Source organism: Equus przewalskii, chromosome 14 (genome assembly GCF_037783145.1).
Source record: "Equus przewalskii isolate Varuska chromosome 14, EquPr2, whole genome shotgun sequence".
Taxonomy (NCBI): Eukaryota; Metazoa; Chordata; class Mammalia; order Perissodactyla; family Equidae; genus Equus; species Equus przewalskii.
Genome location: NC_091844.1, coordinates 52,756,491 through 52,776,466, shown reverse-complemented (window position 1 = coordinate 52,776,466; position 19,976 = coordinate 52,756,491). Strand labels below are relative to the sequence as shown.

The window sequence follows — 19,976 nt, the reverse complement described above, 5'->3', positions numbered from 1 at the left end:
TTTTGTTTTAGCTTCACGCATTTAAGGAAATCTGTCAAGTAACTAGCTGTCCACTAAGCTAATGAAACAGAGCCTCTAGTGACCACATACGACAAAGAATACAGTCCTCACAAAGATAGTTTAGAAGTCCCTAAACAAACAAACAACAAAACCCACAACAGCAGCAACAACAAATGCTGGGGAGGGAGAGAATCTGATTTTCAGTGTTTCCAAATTATAATATTCAAAATGTCCATTTTTTAACAAGAAATTACAAGGCATGCAAACAAACAAAAGAGTATGACTCATCTACAGGAAAACAAGAAATTAGTAGAAAATGTCCATGAGGAAGCTCAGACATTGGCCTTACTAAACAGATTTTAAATCAACTATCTTAAATATGCTCAGAGTTAAGGGAAATCAGGACAGAGACCTAAAGGAAATCAGGAGAATGTTGTTTCAATAAATATAGAATATAAATAAAGAGTTGGAAATTATAAAAAGGGACTAAATAGAAATTCTAGAGCTGAAGAGTACAATAACTGAAATGAAAAATTCCTTAGAGGGGTTCAGTATCAAATCTGAGCAAGCAGAAGAAAGAATCAGCAAACCTGAAGGGGCTCAGTTTTTGAGATTATACAGTCTGAGAAGAAAGAAAAGAAATGAACAGAGACAAAGAGACCTGTGGAACACAATTAAGCATACCAACATACGTATAATGGGAGACCCAAGAGAGAAGAGAAAGGGGCAGAAAGAACAAATGAAGAAGTAATGGCCAAAAGTTTCCCAATTTTGAAGAAAAACATTAATCTACACATCCAAGAATCACAACAAACTCCAAGAAGGATAAACTCAAAGAGATCCACAGTGAGACATATTATAATCCAATTGTCAAAAGCCAAAGACAGAAAATCTTGAACAAAAAGAAAGAAGTAACTCATCATGTGCAAGGGCTCAGTAAGATTAAGAGTTGATTCCTCATCAAAAACCATGGAGACTAGAAGATAGTAGGATGACATATTCAAAGTGCTAAAGGAGAAAACTGTCAATCAAGAATTCTATATCCGGAAAAAGCTATCCTTCAAAAATGAAGGAGATGTTTAATGGGTATACAGTTTCAGTTTCAAGATGAAAAAGTTCTGGAGATCAGCTGCACAATAATGTGAATATAGTTAACATTACTGAACTGTAAACTTAAAAATGGTTAAGATGGTAGAGTTTATGTTATAGGTATTTTACCACACTTAAAAGGAAATTGTAAAAATAAAGAGAGAAATTAAGACTTTCCAGATAAACAAAAAACTAAAGTATCTGTAGACCTGCCCTACATGAAATGTGACAGGAAGTCCTTCAGGCTGAAATGAAAGGACACTAGAGAGTATCTCAAAGGCATACAAAGAAATAAACAGCACTGGTAAAGGTAGCTATATAGGAAAGATAAAAGCCAGTATTACTGTATTTTCGATGTGTAACTTATCTTTTTTTTTTCTATATGACCTAAAAGCTTCATTTCACAATGTAGATACAACCTTTGACTAAAATTAGGAAAAACTTAGTAAACTGAAAAATGAAATCAAAAGACTGAGATATAATGAGTATGATTTATACAACTAAGTGAGTGAGATCTCTTGCAATTTATTGTGAATCAGATATCTCCAATCAGTATATCACAAGGGAAAGATCACTGGCCAGAAAGACAAGATGCCTGAGGTGTTATATTGTCAGCTCGGCTCAGAATTTTCAGTGTCACTAACTTCTCTGGGTCTTGAGTTCCCATTTCTGAAATGGGGAGGATGTGATTATATTATAAGAATTTATATGAAGAAAAAAGGAAAGAGTTGACTTAAAAGTCTTTACTTCCTTAATAAGCAGAGTAGTAGGCAAATCGAAAGTATTATCATTATTACTACTATCAGCATACAGAAGCAGTTTCCTTATTTACCTGATGATGTTGGATGTTTCTTATGTTGCATGAAAAATTCTGGTACAGCTGAAACTTATCAACATCTTTCTCATTTACTTTTTTTGAGGAGACTTTTGCCAGAGATGACTGGATACAAATATATCTATTTTGGCACCTGTTCAGATACAGAAATATTCAAAAAACAAGTAGTTATTAATATGTGCTTTAGTAAAGAAACAGTTATATGGAAATAAGTCTAGCAAAAAAGTTAAGCCATTACCAAATGAAATGTTTTTTTAATGATGCCAAAATAGAAAAATGTTATTGAAGGGCCGGTCTGGTGGCATAGTGGTTAAGGTCACACACTCTGCTTTGGCAGGCCGGGGTTCACAGGTTCGGATCCTAGGTGTGGACCTAGCACTACTCATCAAGCCACGCCATGGCAGCATCCCACATAAAACAGAGGAAGATTGGCAGATGTTAGCTCACTGACAACCTTCCTCAAGCAAAGAAGATTGGCAATAGATGTTAGCTCAGGGCAAATCTTCATCTCACACACACACACAAAGTTACTGACCCATCAAAAGAGGACTCTGCCTATTCATGCTGGCATAGGTCCTACAGATATATTTATATATCAAGCTAATCCTCCCATAAAATGCCTAAGTGATTTCAGATACCATTATGCAAGAGGCCAAAACTGTCTACAAGAATCAGATTAATAACTCTGGTCTAGATATTATCCTTTTCTAACCAGTGAGTTAGGCAGTCAGAACAAATTAAAAGCCAAAAAGAAGGGAAACAAGAGGATGTATCATGACAGCTTCCAATGACAATTTATAAAAGTGAACCAAATTTCAGCAGTATAATTATTTATAAAAACACTTAAAAACCTGGGCATTTCTTCTACTTCAAGTCATTCCTGCTAGGACCACTGAAAAAATGGAAAAGTTCTCTCCCTTGTGTTAACAAAAACCTAACAAGCAACAATAGTCAACAGGCTCATCTCCACCTTCCCTCTCCTCCACTCACACAGCTAAAGATGTGGAGAGATGTGAACAGACCTCTGGCAAAACTCTGTCGTCTCTTCTGATAAACAGCAGAAAAGGAAGGACAGAGTACAGAAAAATAGGGTTTTAAATTAACATATTTTTTAATGAGGCATAAAATCCATATGACTAAGTAAGGTCTAGGTCAAAGGATTTTAACATCTTATAAATTGGAACTGCAATACCATGGATAAGCTGCTGTCTACATCAGCTAAAATTCATTTTGAGGTCAGCACTTTATGTATACCTGATGTTAAACATTCTCAAGTTAATCCAATCACTGATAAATACCAGAAATGAAACATTTATTTTTCTCCCCAAAGCTCCAGTGCACAGTTGTATACCCTAGTTGTAAGTCACTCTTAGTTCTTCTATGTGGGATGCCACCACAGCATGGCTTGATGAGCGATGTGTAGGTCTGCACCCAGGATCCCAACACACGAACCATGGGCCACCGAAGCAGAGTGCACAAACTTAACCACGAGGCCAGCCCCAAGAGATCATAAAATTAAGTACATACATCACAATATGTTTAAAAAGCAATGCCACCCACTCAAAATGAATATGAACCTCTCTCTAGCATATATCATGTAATGCAATGGTTTTTAAATTCTGTTCCTCAGAGCTCCCCACTGAGGTGCTTCAGCGTTAAGGAGGATGAGCAGGCAGAGTTCCAGGCTCCCTGCCCAGAATTCAATTAAAGCAACTTTACTTTTATCTGTCTTATATATTAGGGTTCTGTTGCTTGAACAAAGAGTTCTGCTACTTGAAAAAGTCTGAAAATAAGTTTTTAATGAATACTGGTGTTAGCACTAAACCATGCAACCCTTCACAGCGTGAGTCCACAAAGCAGAAAAAACTCCATAAAAGAGTTACTCACAATTTCCGAATGAAGTCCAGCGTGTCTTTGTCTTTAGCAATCATGTCTGCTAGAATATGCTGCACTCCTGTTTCAATATCCTGGAGTGCTGAGAGCCCTTTAGGAGAAGGGGAAGAGCGAAAACAAAAGCAAGAACTACAGATGGGCTTTTAAGCCCAGAAAAATCACAATAAATTTATTCCAGTCAAAATAAAACCTTAAATTGACAAACTGAAGACAGAAAGGTATCATAGCAGTAACCAGCCTCCCTCTGCGACAACATACGGCTCCCAAAGCAATAATACAGGACGACCTTCACGTAAGCACGTAACCGAGTGGTGAGAAACGCAGCTCTGGAGCCAGCGGCCTGGTCTAATCCTTTTTCTACCACTTACCAAGTATGTGACCCTGGGCTGGTTACTTGACCTCTCTGTGACTCAGTTTCCTATAAAAATTGAATAATAACAGTACCTACTTCCTGAAGTATTTACAAAGATTAAGCATGTTATGGGAAATATATATTAATAAAGCCATCTCCCAAAGTAAACCGTTTCATTCCAGTTACAAAAATTCTCCTTTTTATGAACATTCTTATTTTGACTTATGAGGCATTTATTCACATATTCACCCATTTGAATTTCTCAAATTTCATGAGCACAAAACAAGAGCCATCACGTGGTTGTTCATCTTCATAGCTGAGTTGTCTACCAACAGTGCGTTAAGTTCTGTCCAAGTGTTTTTGGTTTGCTAATTTACACCACTGAGTCTTGTATATCATGGTCTGAAGATAGTAACTTATACAGAGAGAGATCATTTGCATTACTTTCTTTCTTTGGTCTTTATCATCCTATTGTTCTGTTTCCATTAAAGCTTCTTTTTTTTTTTCTTGCACTAAAACTTGAATTACGTAAGCAGTGGTTATCATAAGTATGTTTTTCTGAGAATACAGGTTTAATGACTAATAGGTACAAAAGAAAGAGAACAAGAGGACAGATTTATTATGGAGTAATCAATAAAAGGAAAATGTCTGGTTGGGTTGTGTTCTGATAACTAATTTTAACTACTAAAGTAACTGTTTATTTTAAAGAAATTTGGCCACTGAAATTAATAGGTATTCTGTTTACACTTTAAAAGAATTTCCCTGTGAGGGAATTTTCAGGAACAAATCACCTTTGAGAGGTAGAAGACTGCATATGTAAATGACTTAGAACAACTGTGGCACAGAGTAAAGCAGTCAATACATGTGTGCTCTTGTGTTAGCTCTCTCCCTACATCAGTCTTCATCTAAGGAACCATTCACTATGCACTAATTCCTGGAGTCCCAAAGCATCTCACAGCATCATTATACCAAGTTTAATGAGAACACCAGGGTGATAAGTCAGTAGTAAAGATGTAACGTACCATGAGAACCATTAATAGGAGAACAGAAAGAGGAAATCACAGATTTTGTTGTAACAAAGGGCCTTTGAAAAGCCTCCGATATTTGGGGGGAATACAATTTGTAAGCCATATGTAATTAATGAAATTATGTGATTAAAATTATGCTAGAGCTCTGGAGCAATGTTTTGTAAAGTATAGTCTAAAGACTTGAAAAATACAATCACACTAGATACTTGTTACAAATATAGATGTGGGGGTTTATTGCTTTACAGAGCATCCCAGACGATTCTGATACTCAGGAAAATTTAAAACACCACTGCTGGGGAGGTGCCTTGTGCTATCTCTAGAGCAGTGGTTCTCAGCGGAAGGCAGAAATTATCAAAGTCATTCGGGAAGCTCATTCAAATTATACACCCCCTCTCAGCCCAACAAGGGAGAGAAAGAATTGGAAGAGTCTTGTGTGTTTTGAAAAAGCCCCTTCTTCCATCAAAGAGAAGTGATCTTTAGGGCTTAATACAGCCAAGGATAATAGGACTTCCAAAAGTGTAGCACCTCAGTGAAATCAAGAGAAAATAAAGTCCACAGAACCATATCCTTTGCCTTGTAGCAAAAGCTTCCCAGCTACAGATTCTTCAAACCTCCACAGTGTAACAAAAACTTAAGGGCCAACATTTCTTTTTACTTGATCTGCACTAAGGCCACCTCTTCTTACACACAACAGAGCAATCAGTTACTCCTCCTTCTATACAACATGGGGATATCCTGGATCTTCTAGGATGCAGTCCATTTGTGGCACAGTATATCTTCTTGAGTCAGACGAAATTCTTGTTGACCTGTGGCAAGTAAGACGTATCTTCTATTGGGGGAAAAAACCCACTGAAATCTCTGGTTTCTTAAATGTTTCTTTGAGGAATGATGAGAATGATAAAAATACTTCTTTAGAGAAACAGTCATAGAGCTGAGGGTGATCATGAGTGTGTGTAACATAAAGAATAAGGGGAAAAAGAAAGGAAAAACATTCCAAGTAAACTTTAAAAAGCAATATCTAGCTTGTTTAGAATTATAATTCTTCTACGTTTGTGATCAGAGTGAAAGAAAGAGGGACTAAAGCAAACAGAAAGTCCTGACACATGTGCTAGTGCTACTGTAACTGTGCTATGACCGATCCCCATTATCAGAAGTATCACCAAGCATCCACCATCATGTAGTCGAGGAGCATCAACATATATGACAAGCAAAAGAGACATGGCTATCAAACCTAGCCAGTGGGAACTAGTATGAGTGTGAACTAAGGAAAACTTTGTACCAAAGGAAGTGAGGAGTAGAAGGAAAATAATCAACTACAAGAGAAAAATAAAACCAAACGATAAACTTTTATGCATCTAACATTTCTGAAAGCTCCAACATTTGATTCTAATAAAACATACCATAACTGGGCACAGATAGCTCCCACTGTGGCTTACCTTAATGCTTGGCTATATAGTCTCGGTTATCATTAAAATATTAAATGTTGCAAGTATTTGAAAATCTAACTAAAAATACACATTAAAAAATTAAACTTGAATTTTACTCATTTCAACCCAACTCTAAATTCAAATATTGGTATACCTCTTCTTTTCATTATTGCCCTTTCAAAACAGACATTAAGATATGTGTATTCACATAGGAACAGATATATTTTATTTTAAAAAACACACATACTCAATTTTTTTAATCTCAACTCACATTTACTGGATTATTTAAAACAAAAACAAGTTATGGTATGCTATGATTCTCTACAGTTTTGCACATACTGTGGATTCTGTTATCAGAGACTGCCCTCTACAGACACTTAGATCTCCCAGCCTAAAGAATCAACAGAAGGCCAAAAGAAACTAAACAAGCGTAGGGATCACCAGAGCATCGACCTCCCCATCAATCCTATCAGAGCATCCCTGAAAAGATGCGCTCCTACTCAAAAGACTCTCACTCTAAGGCCCTCATTTTGACAGTAAAACCAATGCATCTTGACACGTATCAGTTGTCACTTTCCTTGGATTTTTCTTAGAAATCTCTCTCCCTTACCCGCTTCCTCTCTCATTCTCTCTTGTGCACACACACGCACACACACAAAAGGATAGAAAGATACACTTCAGAATAAGACAAACACTTTCCTCCTGGAGAGCACAAGTGCGGGAGAAGGATTCACTTTACACTTTGTGTATGTCAGAACTGCTAGAATTCTTTTTAAAGAGTAGCTATGACTTTTATAATTAAATAAATTTTTAGACATAGAATAAGTTTTAAAAGACAATATAGGAGAATCTTTATAGCCTCGGGATGTGAAGGGATTTCTTTAAGAAGGAAAAAAAGCAATTATCTTAAAAGATTAGTAAAATTAAAAAGATTAATAAATTAACTATAATAAAAGTAAGACCTTCTATTTACCAAGAGACTGCCTAAAGAAAGTGAAAGGAGAAGTTACAAACTGGGAGAGAACATCTTAAACTGAGAAACACACTTAACTGAGAAACAATATCTTAAAAATACTTACAAATAAATAAGAAAAAGAGAAATGACACAATTGAAAAATGGTCAAAAGACTAGAACAGGCATCAAAACAGGAAGGATGAGGAACCGGCCCGGTGGCACAGCGGTTAACGTGAGCACATTCTACTTCAGCGGCCCAGTGTTCACCAGTTCGGATCCTGGGTGCGAACATGGCACCGCTTGGCAAGCCACGCTGTGGTAGGCATCCCACACAGAAAGCAGAGGAAGATGAGCATGGATGTTAGCTCAGGGCCAGTCTTCCTCAGCAAAAAGAGGAGGATTGGCAGCAGTTAGCTCAGGGCTCATCTTCCTCAAAAAAAAAAAAAAAAAAAAGAGGAAGGCAGAATGGCGAAGCAGGAGGTATACGAGATTTGTTTTACTAGAATTACTTATTCTTTTTTTTTTTTTTTTTAAGATTTTATTTTTTCCTTTTTCTCCCCAAAGCCCCCCGGTACATAGTTGTGTATTCTTCGTTGTGGGTTCCTCTAGTTGTGGCATGTGGGACGCTGCCTCAGCGTGGTCTGACGAGCAGTGCCATGTCCGCGCCCAGGATTCGAACCGACGAAACACTGGGCCGCCTGCAGCGGAGCGCGCGAACTTAACCACTCGGCCACGGGGCCAGCCCTAGAATTACTTATTCTTTACATGCTATAATATTCTTTTATATAGTCAATACCTAAAGAAATAATTTTTTAACAGAAGTTTTTGAATTGAAAAAGAAAGAAACAGGGCTGATCTCTTTAAGCAAAGGTAGTACCTTTTACATTGGGTCGCACGTAAGACAGCAGACTGAGCCCCCCTGGATTCTCCAGCAGTGTCCTGGCTGCTCCTTCTAATCCCAACTGCTTTGCTCTCTGGGCTTTTGTGCCTTTGCTCCCAGTTTTATATGGAGCCGACTAAGGGCAAAAAAAGTGAGAAAACATACCAAATCATTCCATTTTGAAAGGCAAAAATTAAAATTAGGACACAAAATTAAAGGACATGGTGAGAACAATAAAGATATCCTTTTCTCAACCCTCTCCTCCTCCTTGAGAGATGAATTAGTAACACTAACTTGAGAATATTAGCTCTGTGAAATGGTTGTTTCTTATCCAATTCTTTATACGTTTCCATACACTTAAAATTAGTTACTTGTTTAGATTCAGTCATCTTAAAAACTCAGGGCCTAGACCACAAAGACTGCAAGGACTGCAAGGCCCTCTCCTCAACTCCAGCAAGCTCCTCTAAAAGCTGCCAACACAACGCTTCTACTTCATAATCCACATTCACTTCTCAACCCGCGGCCATCTGGCTTCTCTTTCCACAAAAACCTTGCTGAAACCAGTATCACAAAGATCCATAACGAACCCCTAATTACCAAATACACATTTTCAGTCCTTATCTTGCCAAATCTCCCTGCTACCTTTAATTATTTAGCTATTGATCATTACCTCCTAAAACTCTCTTCCCTGGTCTTTCATGGTATCATCCTCTCCTGAACTTCTTCATACTTCTCTGACTATTCTTTCCATGTCTCCTTCTTAAGCTCTCCCTTCCTCCACCCATGCTTCCAAAGTTGGTGTTCCCCAATGGTCTATCCTGATCTGCCTACCCCACAAACTCTCCTTGAGTGCAATCTTCCACTCTCATGGTTTCAAACATCAACTATATGCTGAAGATGCTCACATCTAGGTCCCCAGCCCAGCACTCTCCCTTAAGCTTCACACTTCAATAACCTACTCTCCTTTTTCCCCACTCAACTGGAAACTCCTTGAAGATAAGGACTATGTATTACTCATCTTTGTAAATTCAAGTGCTTAGCACAAAAAACCACTTGGTAGATATTTACTGAATAAAGAATAAATATTTTGTCAAATTAAATAATGATGGCTGATAACTTTAGCTTCTTATTCACCAGGTCTTCTTTATCTATAAAAAGACCCAAATCATAATACACTCAGGTATTACATTAAAAGATAAAAAGGATTCCTTACCACGTGTTCTAGTTCTTCAAAAGTTTTACAGTTCAGCAAGGCTTTTAACAAGCATTCAGACATCTTCCCCTCTTTCTTAATTTTCTGGATTGTACTATAAACCTTCTTTGCAACAGCCCTGAAAATAAAAACTTTTGTAATATACAAGACCTACATGTCAAAACTTCCTTTTTAAAGTTATTTCAAACTTACAGAAAAGTTGCAGGTAAAATAAAAAGAACTTTTTTTCCTCTGAACCATTTGAGAATAAGTTAGCATCACCCCAAATATTTTAATGTGCATTTTCTATAAATAAGAATATTCTCCTACATAACAACAACCACCATCAAACTCAGGTAATTAACATTGAATTTACAATCATCTGATCCTCACACATCATTTACATTTCACCAGCTGTTCCAATAAAGTCCTTTATAATAAATTCAGTTAAGAATTACATAATTGCCTTGTGTCAATACTCTCCTGCAAGCTGAAACATTATTCCAGGCTCTCTTTCATTTTCAAAGCCTTGATACTGTAGAATGTTACAAGCCAGTTATTTTGGAGAATGTCCCACAGTTTGGGTTTCTCTGACATTTCTTCACAGTTTGATTCAGACGGTGCATCTTTGGCAAAAATATCATAGAAGTAATGCTATGTTCTTCTCACTACATCCAATTAGGTGGCAAATGATTTTCATTTGTCCCATTACTACTTAACTTTGGTCATTTGATTAAGGTAGTATTTGTAGGTTTCTCCATGATACAGGTACTCTTTATTCCCTTTGTAATTAAGTATTTTCTGGAGAGGTACTCTGATTATCCCATTCCTTATTAAACTTTCAATTTATTCATTGACTTATTACTATAGATTCATGGCTTCTTTTTTTTTTAGTGGTTAAAATAAATTGCTATCATTTATTTCAATGCTCAAATTGTTCAGATTTGGCCAGAAGTAACCCCGCCAAGCTAGCTTCTGTGTCCTTTTGACATGTCCCCATCATTCTTCTCTGGCACAAGATATTCCAAGCTCATCTTTTACTTTCCCTATCCCAGCCCTGAAATCAAGAGAATGGTACTTAGAAACCAATTTATGGGTGCCAGGTGTGCTCACTGCTGTTAGGTATCAAAGCTCAGGATGAGTACACCTAGCACCCATAATTGGTTTCTAAATACCATTCTCCACTAAAAACAACCAGGAGAAAAGCTGATTCCAAGATTCAATGTATAGGGATCAATGCACAGGTACGGGCAAGGGCAGGGGCAGTGCACGGTCATTCCACCACTTTACAATGATTTTTCACTGTGAATATGGTATCCTATTGTCATATTTAATGCCTCTCATCCCATTTCATTACCTATTCCTCTTTACAGGATCTACCTAATAAGGGTACTGCTAAAATGATGGGCAAAAGTTAGAGAGATGATAAATTATTAAAAACGACTGATGGAAAAGAAAATTAAATCTACTAAAGAAAAAAACAAACTAAAGGCAGATTGTAAATTAAAGATGAAGACTATGCAGTCCTTAGATTACAGCCTATCTTTTACAGTCCTGGTAGCCCAAGACTGTTTTCAAGCGCTAAAGCCTACCAGGGTCATTTTGACAAAAGACCAATGTCCTGTTGGCCTGCATATAAGGCTTTTCTTTAGAGAAAATACAGGAAACTTTTCTTAATATCCATAATCATACTTTTTAATTCACTTTTTTTAAAGTGACCCTAAGAAATATATTTTATTTGCAACCCAGTATGCAAATACATACATATAATTCAAATAGTTTCAAGAAACAGTACTTATGCTTACCACATAAACTACACTCACATTTTCTGTTCTCTATTTCTTTTTTTTCAAAAGTGGTAATGCCCTACTAAACTAGTTTCACTACTCATTTACGGGTAGCAATTAACATTGAAAACCAATGCTCTACTTGTAGAAAATGCCAAGCTTAAGAAAAGATGGAAACCATAACTCATTACCAAAAAGGAATCTCTGTATGATATAAAAAGATCTTCTAAGCCCCAGTTAACGTATTGCTCTATTAATAGATACCCAAAGACTAGAACTCTTTTGCAGAAATGATTTTTATAGAAATAATAATTGTGACATAAAACTTCTATCTGTTCCCTATACAACCCAATATTGTTAGAATACCTTTAATTTTATTAAGTAAACTATTCTTGTTTGTAACACTTCCCCAATTTCACATCCCAAAACCCTCAGATTTTCTTCATACCTTGCCTTCAACCAAACAGAAAGCTTACGTCAGAATCTGCAAACTGCTGGTCTTCTAGATGTGGCCTGCAGAGGGTTTTGTTTGGTCCAGAAATTTTCTACATAAAAACCCAGATTACTAGCTTCTTTTCAGAAATAGGAAGATTTGACAAACTGGGTAGACAATCCTGCGTGTCAGTAATCTGCTGGAGATGAGTAGAGGCTGCGCCTCTTAGTCAGGACTTGTGATCTCCAGTTCACAAGCCTTGCTACTTTGCTACTTGATTATAAACTAGCCTGGCCCTGGAAGATCTGACCCTGAGGCCAGTAGATTAGCTAGTCATTTGTACTTCTGGGCTGGCTAACTGATGCTGCCTCTTAAGGAAATACAACTCTCCACATATTAGCACACTAGTCCTCTTGGCACTAAAAGAATTTCAACAAAAGAGGTAGAAAAGTTAATGAGTTGCAAGTTCCCCAAAAATCACAGAAAGTTTATTAGGCATGTCATAAAAATAACCCTTAGTACTTTTAGAATGGCTTGATGGTAGGATTATATCCAATTTTAATCAGATCCTTGTTGCAGATTTGAAGAACACACACATTAACAACACAGCACCTGGCATGTATGAGACACATAATAAATGCATGAATGGTGAAGACTGTTTTAAAAACTCTACTAAATAATATAGAGTCTCATAGTCTTTGTATGCATAGTTCTGAGTTATTACAATAAGTCCATAGGCATAATTTTTTAAAGAGTATTTTCCATTCTATAACCATACAAAACTTACAATGCACTAATATTAAATTACCATGCCATTTAAAAAAAGGAAATACACATATTTCCTATCAAACTCTATACTGCCAAAGAACTCTCCATTTAGGGACTTTATAGTATTAAGAGAACAGTTTTATGCAAGCTGTTGAAGATTTAGACTAAAACGTATTGCTAGTTGTCCTAATTTTGCCATTATGCACAACCATTTCTATGAGAGATGACAGTCACTCTTAGGCACATACTTTCACTGCAAACCACCTTTTTGCTGATACATGGCCATGGTAAATATAAACACACCAGCAGAGGGGCTCTGTATACCTCTAAATAAGTAAACTAGAGCCGACTACATGTGTCAGAACAGGACTATACCCAGACTACAATAATTCAAGAAAAGAAAACATCGGAACTCTCAAAATATATTGTCATTCACTTCCTCACTGTTTGTCCTCATTGGCTCACATATCCTTTTCCCCTTACACTAGGCTCATCCCTTTCCGGATTTCTTACCGTAGCTCCTCCAGGGTTTGTCGAACTTCTCTCAAGGAATCGGCATCAAGGTTATTAATGAGCTCTTTTCGATAACGTATAATGAAGGGAATTGTGTTATCATCATTAAAGAGACGAATGATGTTGGCACAAACCCAAAGTTCAATATTCGTTCTCTCAGATAAAACCTGCAAATTAAGAATACTTAGTGATTTAAAGTCCTGAAAATTAAACATATTATAATATATGGTTTAAGATATAGCATCAAATAATGTTCTCCAGTCTTTTAGAAACTACTTGGTGTGGTTTTGTTGTTTTTTTTTTTAAGATTTTATTTTTCCTTTTTCTCCCCAGAGCCCCCCAGTACATAGTTGTGTATTTTTAGTTGTGGGTCCTTCTAGCTGTGGCATGTGGGATGCCACCTCAGCATGGCTTGATGAGTGCTGCCATGTCCACGCCCAGGATCCAAACCAGCGAAACCCTGGGCTGCTGAAGCAGAGCATGCGAACTTAACCACTTGGCCAGGGGCCGGCCCCCTGTGGTTTAAAAGAGGAAAAGAAAACTATATAAAATACATATATGCATTGACAATCATAAAATAGTCATTTCACTAAATCAGTAAAATCCAACTGAAATCACTCTATATCATTCAAATTCTACAGGACTCAATGAGATAGACTTTTCATCTGTCAGATTGGCAGCAAAGATCAAGGGGTTAGCAACTCACTGTGTTGACATGAGTGATGGGAAAAAGCACTTTCTTTTTTATTTATTTATTTTTTTTGTAGGGGAAGATTCGCCCTAAGCTAATATCTGTTGCCAATCTTCCTCCTTTTTCTTCCTTTTCCCCCCGCCAAAGCCCCAGTACATACTTGTGTATAGTTGTAAATTCTTCTGGTTCTTCTATGTGAGTAGCCGTTACAGCATGGCTACTGACAGACAAGTGGTGTGGTTCTGCACCAGGGAATCCAAACTGGGCCATGGAAGCAGAGTGCACGGAACTTTAACTGCTAAGCCATCAGGGCTGGCTCAAAAAGACACCTTCAGTCACCGCTAGTGAGAGAATACAACGGCATAACCTCTGGAGGAAAAGCAATTTGGCAGCATCTATAAAAATTTACAATGCTTAAACTCTTGGACCCAGCAATTCCACTTTAGGAATTCATTCTGATATATTCATACCTCCAGAAAATTACATTATTTATAGTGATTTTTTTTGGAAGAACTATTTCCAGCATAGCAAAAGTCAGCAAAAACCTATGTCTGCAAGGGGGACTGGTAAATAAAGTATGATGTACTCATGAAGTAGAATACCATGTAACTACTTATATGAACTGATAGGGAATGATTCACAAGAACTGAGAACATGGCTTACTTTCAGGAAAGGTAACTGGTTGGCTGAGAATTAGGATAGGAAGACTCTTCTATATCTTTTGAATTTTGTATCATACACATGTACTACAAATTAAAAATGATTCCTTTACAAAAAACAAGTCTGGGGCTGGCCCGGTGGCGCAGCAGTTAAGTGTGCAGGTTCCGCTTTGGCAGCCCGGGGTTCACCGGTTCAGATCCTGGGTGCGGACATGGCACCGCTTAAAAAGCCATGCTGTGGTAGGCGTCCCAGATGTAGAGGAAGATGGGCACGGATGTTAGCTCAAGGCCAGTCTTCCTCAGCAAAAAGAGAAGGACTGGAGGCAGATGTTAGCTCAGGGCTAGCTAATCTTCCTCAAAACAAACAAACAAACAAACAAACAAGTCTATTTATGGTTTCCGTAAAATTTACATGTAAGCAGAAAAGTTTACAGAGGTCAGCCTGGAGAAGAGAAAGAATGAAATGCAATTTCAGTAGATATTCTCAAAAGCCTAAGCAGATTTTTCAAAGTAAAGCACAAAAGGCAGAAGGTTTTACTATTATTTTAATCTTGATGTCCAAGATCTGCCAAAAATGGAAGAAAAAAACAGAAAAATTATTAAGTTATCATAATCAACTGATTAACAAGATCAAGTCAATGTATATAATAGACTGAATTTCAAAACTACAAATGAAATAAATGGCTGCACTCCAGAGACTATGGAGGATACTCTCAGTTCTCTGGGCATGAGAAATAACTCATGAGGCCCACATTTTATCACCCATTATGATGGTTTAATACCAACTCTCTGGTGAGGATGCCAACTTTACATCTCCAGCCCTAGCTCTCTTCCACGTGAGTTCCAGACTCATTTAGCCAACTATCTGACATACAGTTTTGGACATGTAAAGGGCATCTCAAACCTTGCATTTGCAAAATTATCTTCCTCTCAAACTTATTCCTCCTCCAGTTTGACCCTTATTATGTCCATTCAAACAACAGTTCAAGCCAGAAAACTAAGAATCTTCAACTATTTTGTCTCCTCCAATTCTTAAATCCACTCCATCATAAGAACCAGTCAACTCCAATTGCAAAATATTTTAGTCTACTACTGCTCTTCATTTCTTCTTCCCCACACCACAGCCTAGTTCAAGACTGCACCACTGCAGTAGCCTTTAACTGTTCTCCTTGCATACACTCCCATCCCATCTATTCCAATCTCCATAAAGCAACAAGAATTATCTTTTCAAATGTGTACTAGATCATGTCTCTTGACTGCTCAAAACCTTTCCATGATTTCCCATTGCATTTAGAATCCAAACTCCTTACCATGACCCAAAAGACATAAGCCTTCCTCTCCAATCTCATCTTATCCAATCTTCCCCCATTAGAAGCCAGTCCCTATGGCCTTCTCTCAGTTCATAGAACAAGCCCAGTTGTTTCCTTCTTGAAAGGCCTTCATGAAGCTGCTCCCTCATCCAGAAATGCTCCTCTTGCTTGATATCTTTCCTGACCCCTACGAAATCAAACTCATTAATATTTTCTCCCTCAAACCTATACCTCTTCCTATTTCCTATTCAGTCAACGTCATCGTCTTCTACTATCGAGGATATTGTAGTTATCTCTCCCAACAATCCCTCCCCCGTTATGTAACAGCTATGTGGCTTGAGAATACTGGACCTCCAGCTCCACAGCATTTTGTTCAAGTAACCAGTTGTTTCGGAATTAACAACAGCCAGAGTGTGTCATTGCTCTGGCCAGAGAGATTAGTCTAGTCAGCCTAAAGCTCCACATTGGGCTGCAACTCTGGACCCAGGTACAATTTCTTCCTCTGGATAAATACAGTTTGTACATGTAGAATCTTGTAGCTGAGGATGGTAGTGCTAACAGAATCGCAGAGAGACCGTTTAAGTGCACTGACTAAACTTTCCTGTTACTTAAGTCAATAAATCTCCTTTACTGCTTAAGTTAGTGCAAGCTTTTCTCTTATTGAGACCAAAAGCATTGTAATCAATGTCCTTAGTATCACTGTTCTCTATTATGCCCACCTAATCTGTCACCAAGGAAGAAAACTAAACTTCTAAAATGTCTGTTCCTTCCCCTCGAGCTCCCTTTCTGTTAATATCATCTTTTATCTGAACCAGAGAGCAGTTTTTTTCTTCTCTATGCCTTCCATCCAACCTCTCCGCATTACTACTGATTATATTGCTAAAACACAGGTAAAATAAGTCCCTTATTTTTCTCTTTTTCTTCTTTTGAACATAAGCTCCAATGACCCTTATCTACCTACTGGTAAAGGTCCAACCACTGTGACATAGTTTTAGAATCCCTTCCCAAGCTTGGTTGCAAACTTCACCATCCTCAAGGAGTTAGCAATCTAGAAGGGAAGATAAAGTGTTAATGCAAATAAGTACAAATGAAACAGCATGCACCAGGCAATAAGCAGTATAACGTTTTCAGAGAAGAGAAAGATCTATCCAGGGGTAATAAGGAAGGCTTGTTGCAAGGGTAGCATTTCAGCTGGCCCTGAAAAGATAAGCCAGATTCTGAAAGATAGACACGAGAGGTGAAAATGACCAAAATGCTCATCATTTTGGAGCTGGGTGACTGGAACTGGTTGAAGCAATCCATGGGCTCCCGCTACCCTAAACTAGCTCAGCTATTGTTAACTGAAAGTGGCCCAAGACAGCTAAGACTCAATATCCATATCTGGATAGTACCAAAACCTAACAAATCCAGAAGCATCGTATGTGTTAAAGGTGTATATGCCGATGCTTATGTAAATTTGCTCCTTGAAATTAAGCACAACAAAACTACTATAAGCAGTCACTACTTTTGGGCCTCCAAATCATTCAATTTCTTCTGTCTTAATTTAGTCAAACATTTATTTTAGCTCATTTTTATACGCCAATAACTACACCAACCCCAGTGAAAATAAAAATTCAAAAAACCGAGTCCTCTTTCCCAAGGACTTTGGGACAAAGTAACAGAAAAAGAAAGACAGTCAAGTAGACAAGTAAAATACAGTGTGATCTTCACTCTGACAGAAACATATATAGATTGTTTTAAGAGCACAGGGGAGGTAGAAACACCTAACTCTGCAGCAGTGGAAAAGCAACAAGAGAACGAAGGTACCTCCAGGCAGTCAAACAGGGGCAGGAATTTAAGAAGAGAGAAGAGTTGAAAGCCACTACACATTTTTTAAATTACTATAAGTTCAGTAAGGCTAAAATGTACAAGCAGTGTTACAGTGAGGTGAGAAATGGAAAGGTGGATGGAGCTACATGGGGAATTCCATAGAGTTTGGAGTTTATCCTATACTTAATACTAAGCCCCTCAATGACTGATCTACTCATTACTTGGTCTCAGCTATTGAATCAACCCCCCTGAGATCTCAGATTCAATGAGATCTGTAGACTAAGCGGTGGTTCACAATGCGTGGTCCCCAAACCAGCAATATAAGTATCATCTGGAAACTTATTAGAAATGCAAATTCTTGAGCCCCACTCTAGATCCACTGAGTCAGAAACTCTGGGGTGGGGCCCAGAAATCTGTATCTTAGAAGAATGAAGCAAACGACAAAGAAATAACCAAAAGACTTACAGGCAGAGAGCAAACCTTAGGGATGGGTTGGAATAAGGCAGGCAACTACTATAGTTTTGTGGGGTTTTTTCCAAAGATTTTTTTTTATTTATTTTATTTTATTTTTTTCCTTTTCTCCCCAAAACCCCCCAGTACATAGTTCTATGTTCTGAGTTGTGGGTCCTTCTAGCTGTGGCATGTGGGACGCTGCCTCAGCATGGCCTGATGAGCAGTGCCATGTCCGCACCCAGGATTCGAACCAACAAAACACTGGGCCGCCTGCAGCGGAGCACACTAACTTAACCACTCGGCCACGGGGCCGGCCCCCTATGGTTTTTAAACTTCACATTTATTACTTCTTAAAAAAAGAAATGACAGGCCCAAAATGGAGACACTTGTGCTAAGCCCCAAGTCAGCAAACCAAGACTTAATACCTAACCTAACTGCAGTTACAGTCTCCCCTAGGAATGCAGTCTTAACCAGTCAGTCTGGAATTTTCTGGTGAGCATCAGTGAAACAACCTGCCACATAGGCCCTTTCCACCCCCTAAATGAAGATGAAGTAATCCTTATCCCATCCCCCTTCTGCCTATAACAGCCCTCCATTTGGTACAGCTCCTCTGAGCTCCTCTCTGCTTGCTAGATGGGATGCTGTCCAATTCATGAATCATTTAATAAAGCCAACTAGATCTTTAAAATTTACCCATTGAACGGCCAGCCCCAGTTGCCTAGTGGTTAAGTTTGACGCGCTCTGCTTCAGTGGCCCAGGTTCAGTTCCCAGGCGTGGACCTATACCACTCATCTTGTCAGTGGCCATGCTGTGGCAGCAGCTCACATACAAAAAAAAGAAGATTGGCAACAGATGTTAACATAGGGCGAATCTTCCTCAGCAAAAAGCAAAAAAAACTACCTGTTGAATTTTTGTTATTTAACATACTTAAATGATTTTTACAGTTAACTGGTAGATAGGAATGAGAGTAAAGTAAAAAAGAAGGCAGTCGAGATTTTTTTTTTCATCTCTAAGAATTAAATAGAAAGGCACTTTTTGTGACTGTTGTTTTAAGCTAACACCTCTATAGGGCTTATTATGTTCTAAACACTTTTACATATTCAATATTAACTCATTTAAACTGTAAGAGACAGGTATTATTATTATTGTTCCCATTTTACAGATACAAAAGCTGAGGCCCAAAGAAGTTAAGTAAATTACCCAAAGTCCCACGAGCTATATTACCTTTTCAAAAATTCAATTTGTGTGCAAAGCAAGGTGATTATTTAGGCAAAAATACAAATTAAGCAAATCACCTCACTTCTCCTCCTGAACCTATCACAGATAGGTGAAGCATGCCCTCATACTGCCCGCTGGTGTCTAAAACCTCCAATGAAATGGCTTTTTCCCAAATTGTCCTGAGATTTACTCCTCCAAATCTATATACCCATTCCCTCAGTGATAAAGAAAACATCTGGGTATCAGCAAATGAACTATGGCCTTAATCATCCAGGCAGCAGCTGCATTTTAAAAGAACTAACATCTAAATTAAATGACACTCTATTGAGTAGAATTGAGAGAGAGAATTTTCTACTCAAAATCATTTCCAAACCACTAACCGGACACCTGTCTTCTATAATTCCTGCTGTTCTCTTTACCCTTACAGATTCATTTTATTGTATCACTTATTTTATCACAAAAAAAAGTTTCCTTAAAGACCACAAAGGAAAAACTAATCAATGCTGTTAGAAGTCCTATAACAGGAAAAGGGATGGGAGGGTCAGAAAAAGGTATGTATGAAAGGGGATTCTGGGGGGCTGGTCATGTTCTGTTTTTTGATCTCGAAGATCCACAAGCTGGTTACATGGTTATACTTCTGAACATTCATGAGCTGCACAATTTTCTGTATATATACTTCAAAAA

General features: G+C 37.9%; 1 protein-coding gene across 2 annotated transcripts in view; it reads right to left on the bottom strand.

Annotated features, from left to right (window-relative positions):
- Positions 1-19,976, bottom strand: part of SRBD1 (S1 RNA binding domain 1) — a 206,418-nt gene that overhangs the window by 167,435 nt on the left and 19,007 nt on the right. For both annotated transcript variants that reach the window (XM_008518029.2, XM_008518030.2), the window contains exons 5-9: positions 13,153-13,319; positions 9,673-9,790; positions 8,457-8,595; positions 3,812-3,908; positions 1,922-2,057 (exon numbers count right to left, since the gene is read on the bottom strand). In XM_008518029.2, the coding sequence (XP_008516251.1) occupies positions 1,922-2,057; positions 3,812-3,908; positions 8,457-8,595; positions 9,673-9,790; positions 13,153-13,319 (657 nt within the window). The remainder of the gene's footprint in view (positions 1-1,921; positions 2,058-3,811; positions 3,909-8,456; positions 8,596-9,672; positions 9,791-13,152; positions 13,320-19,976) is intronic.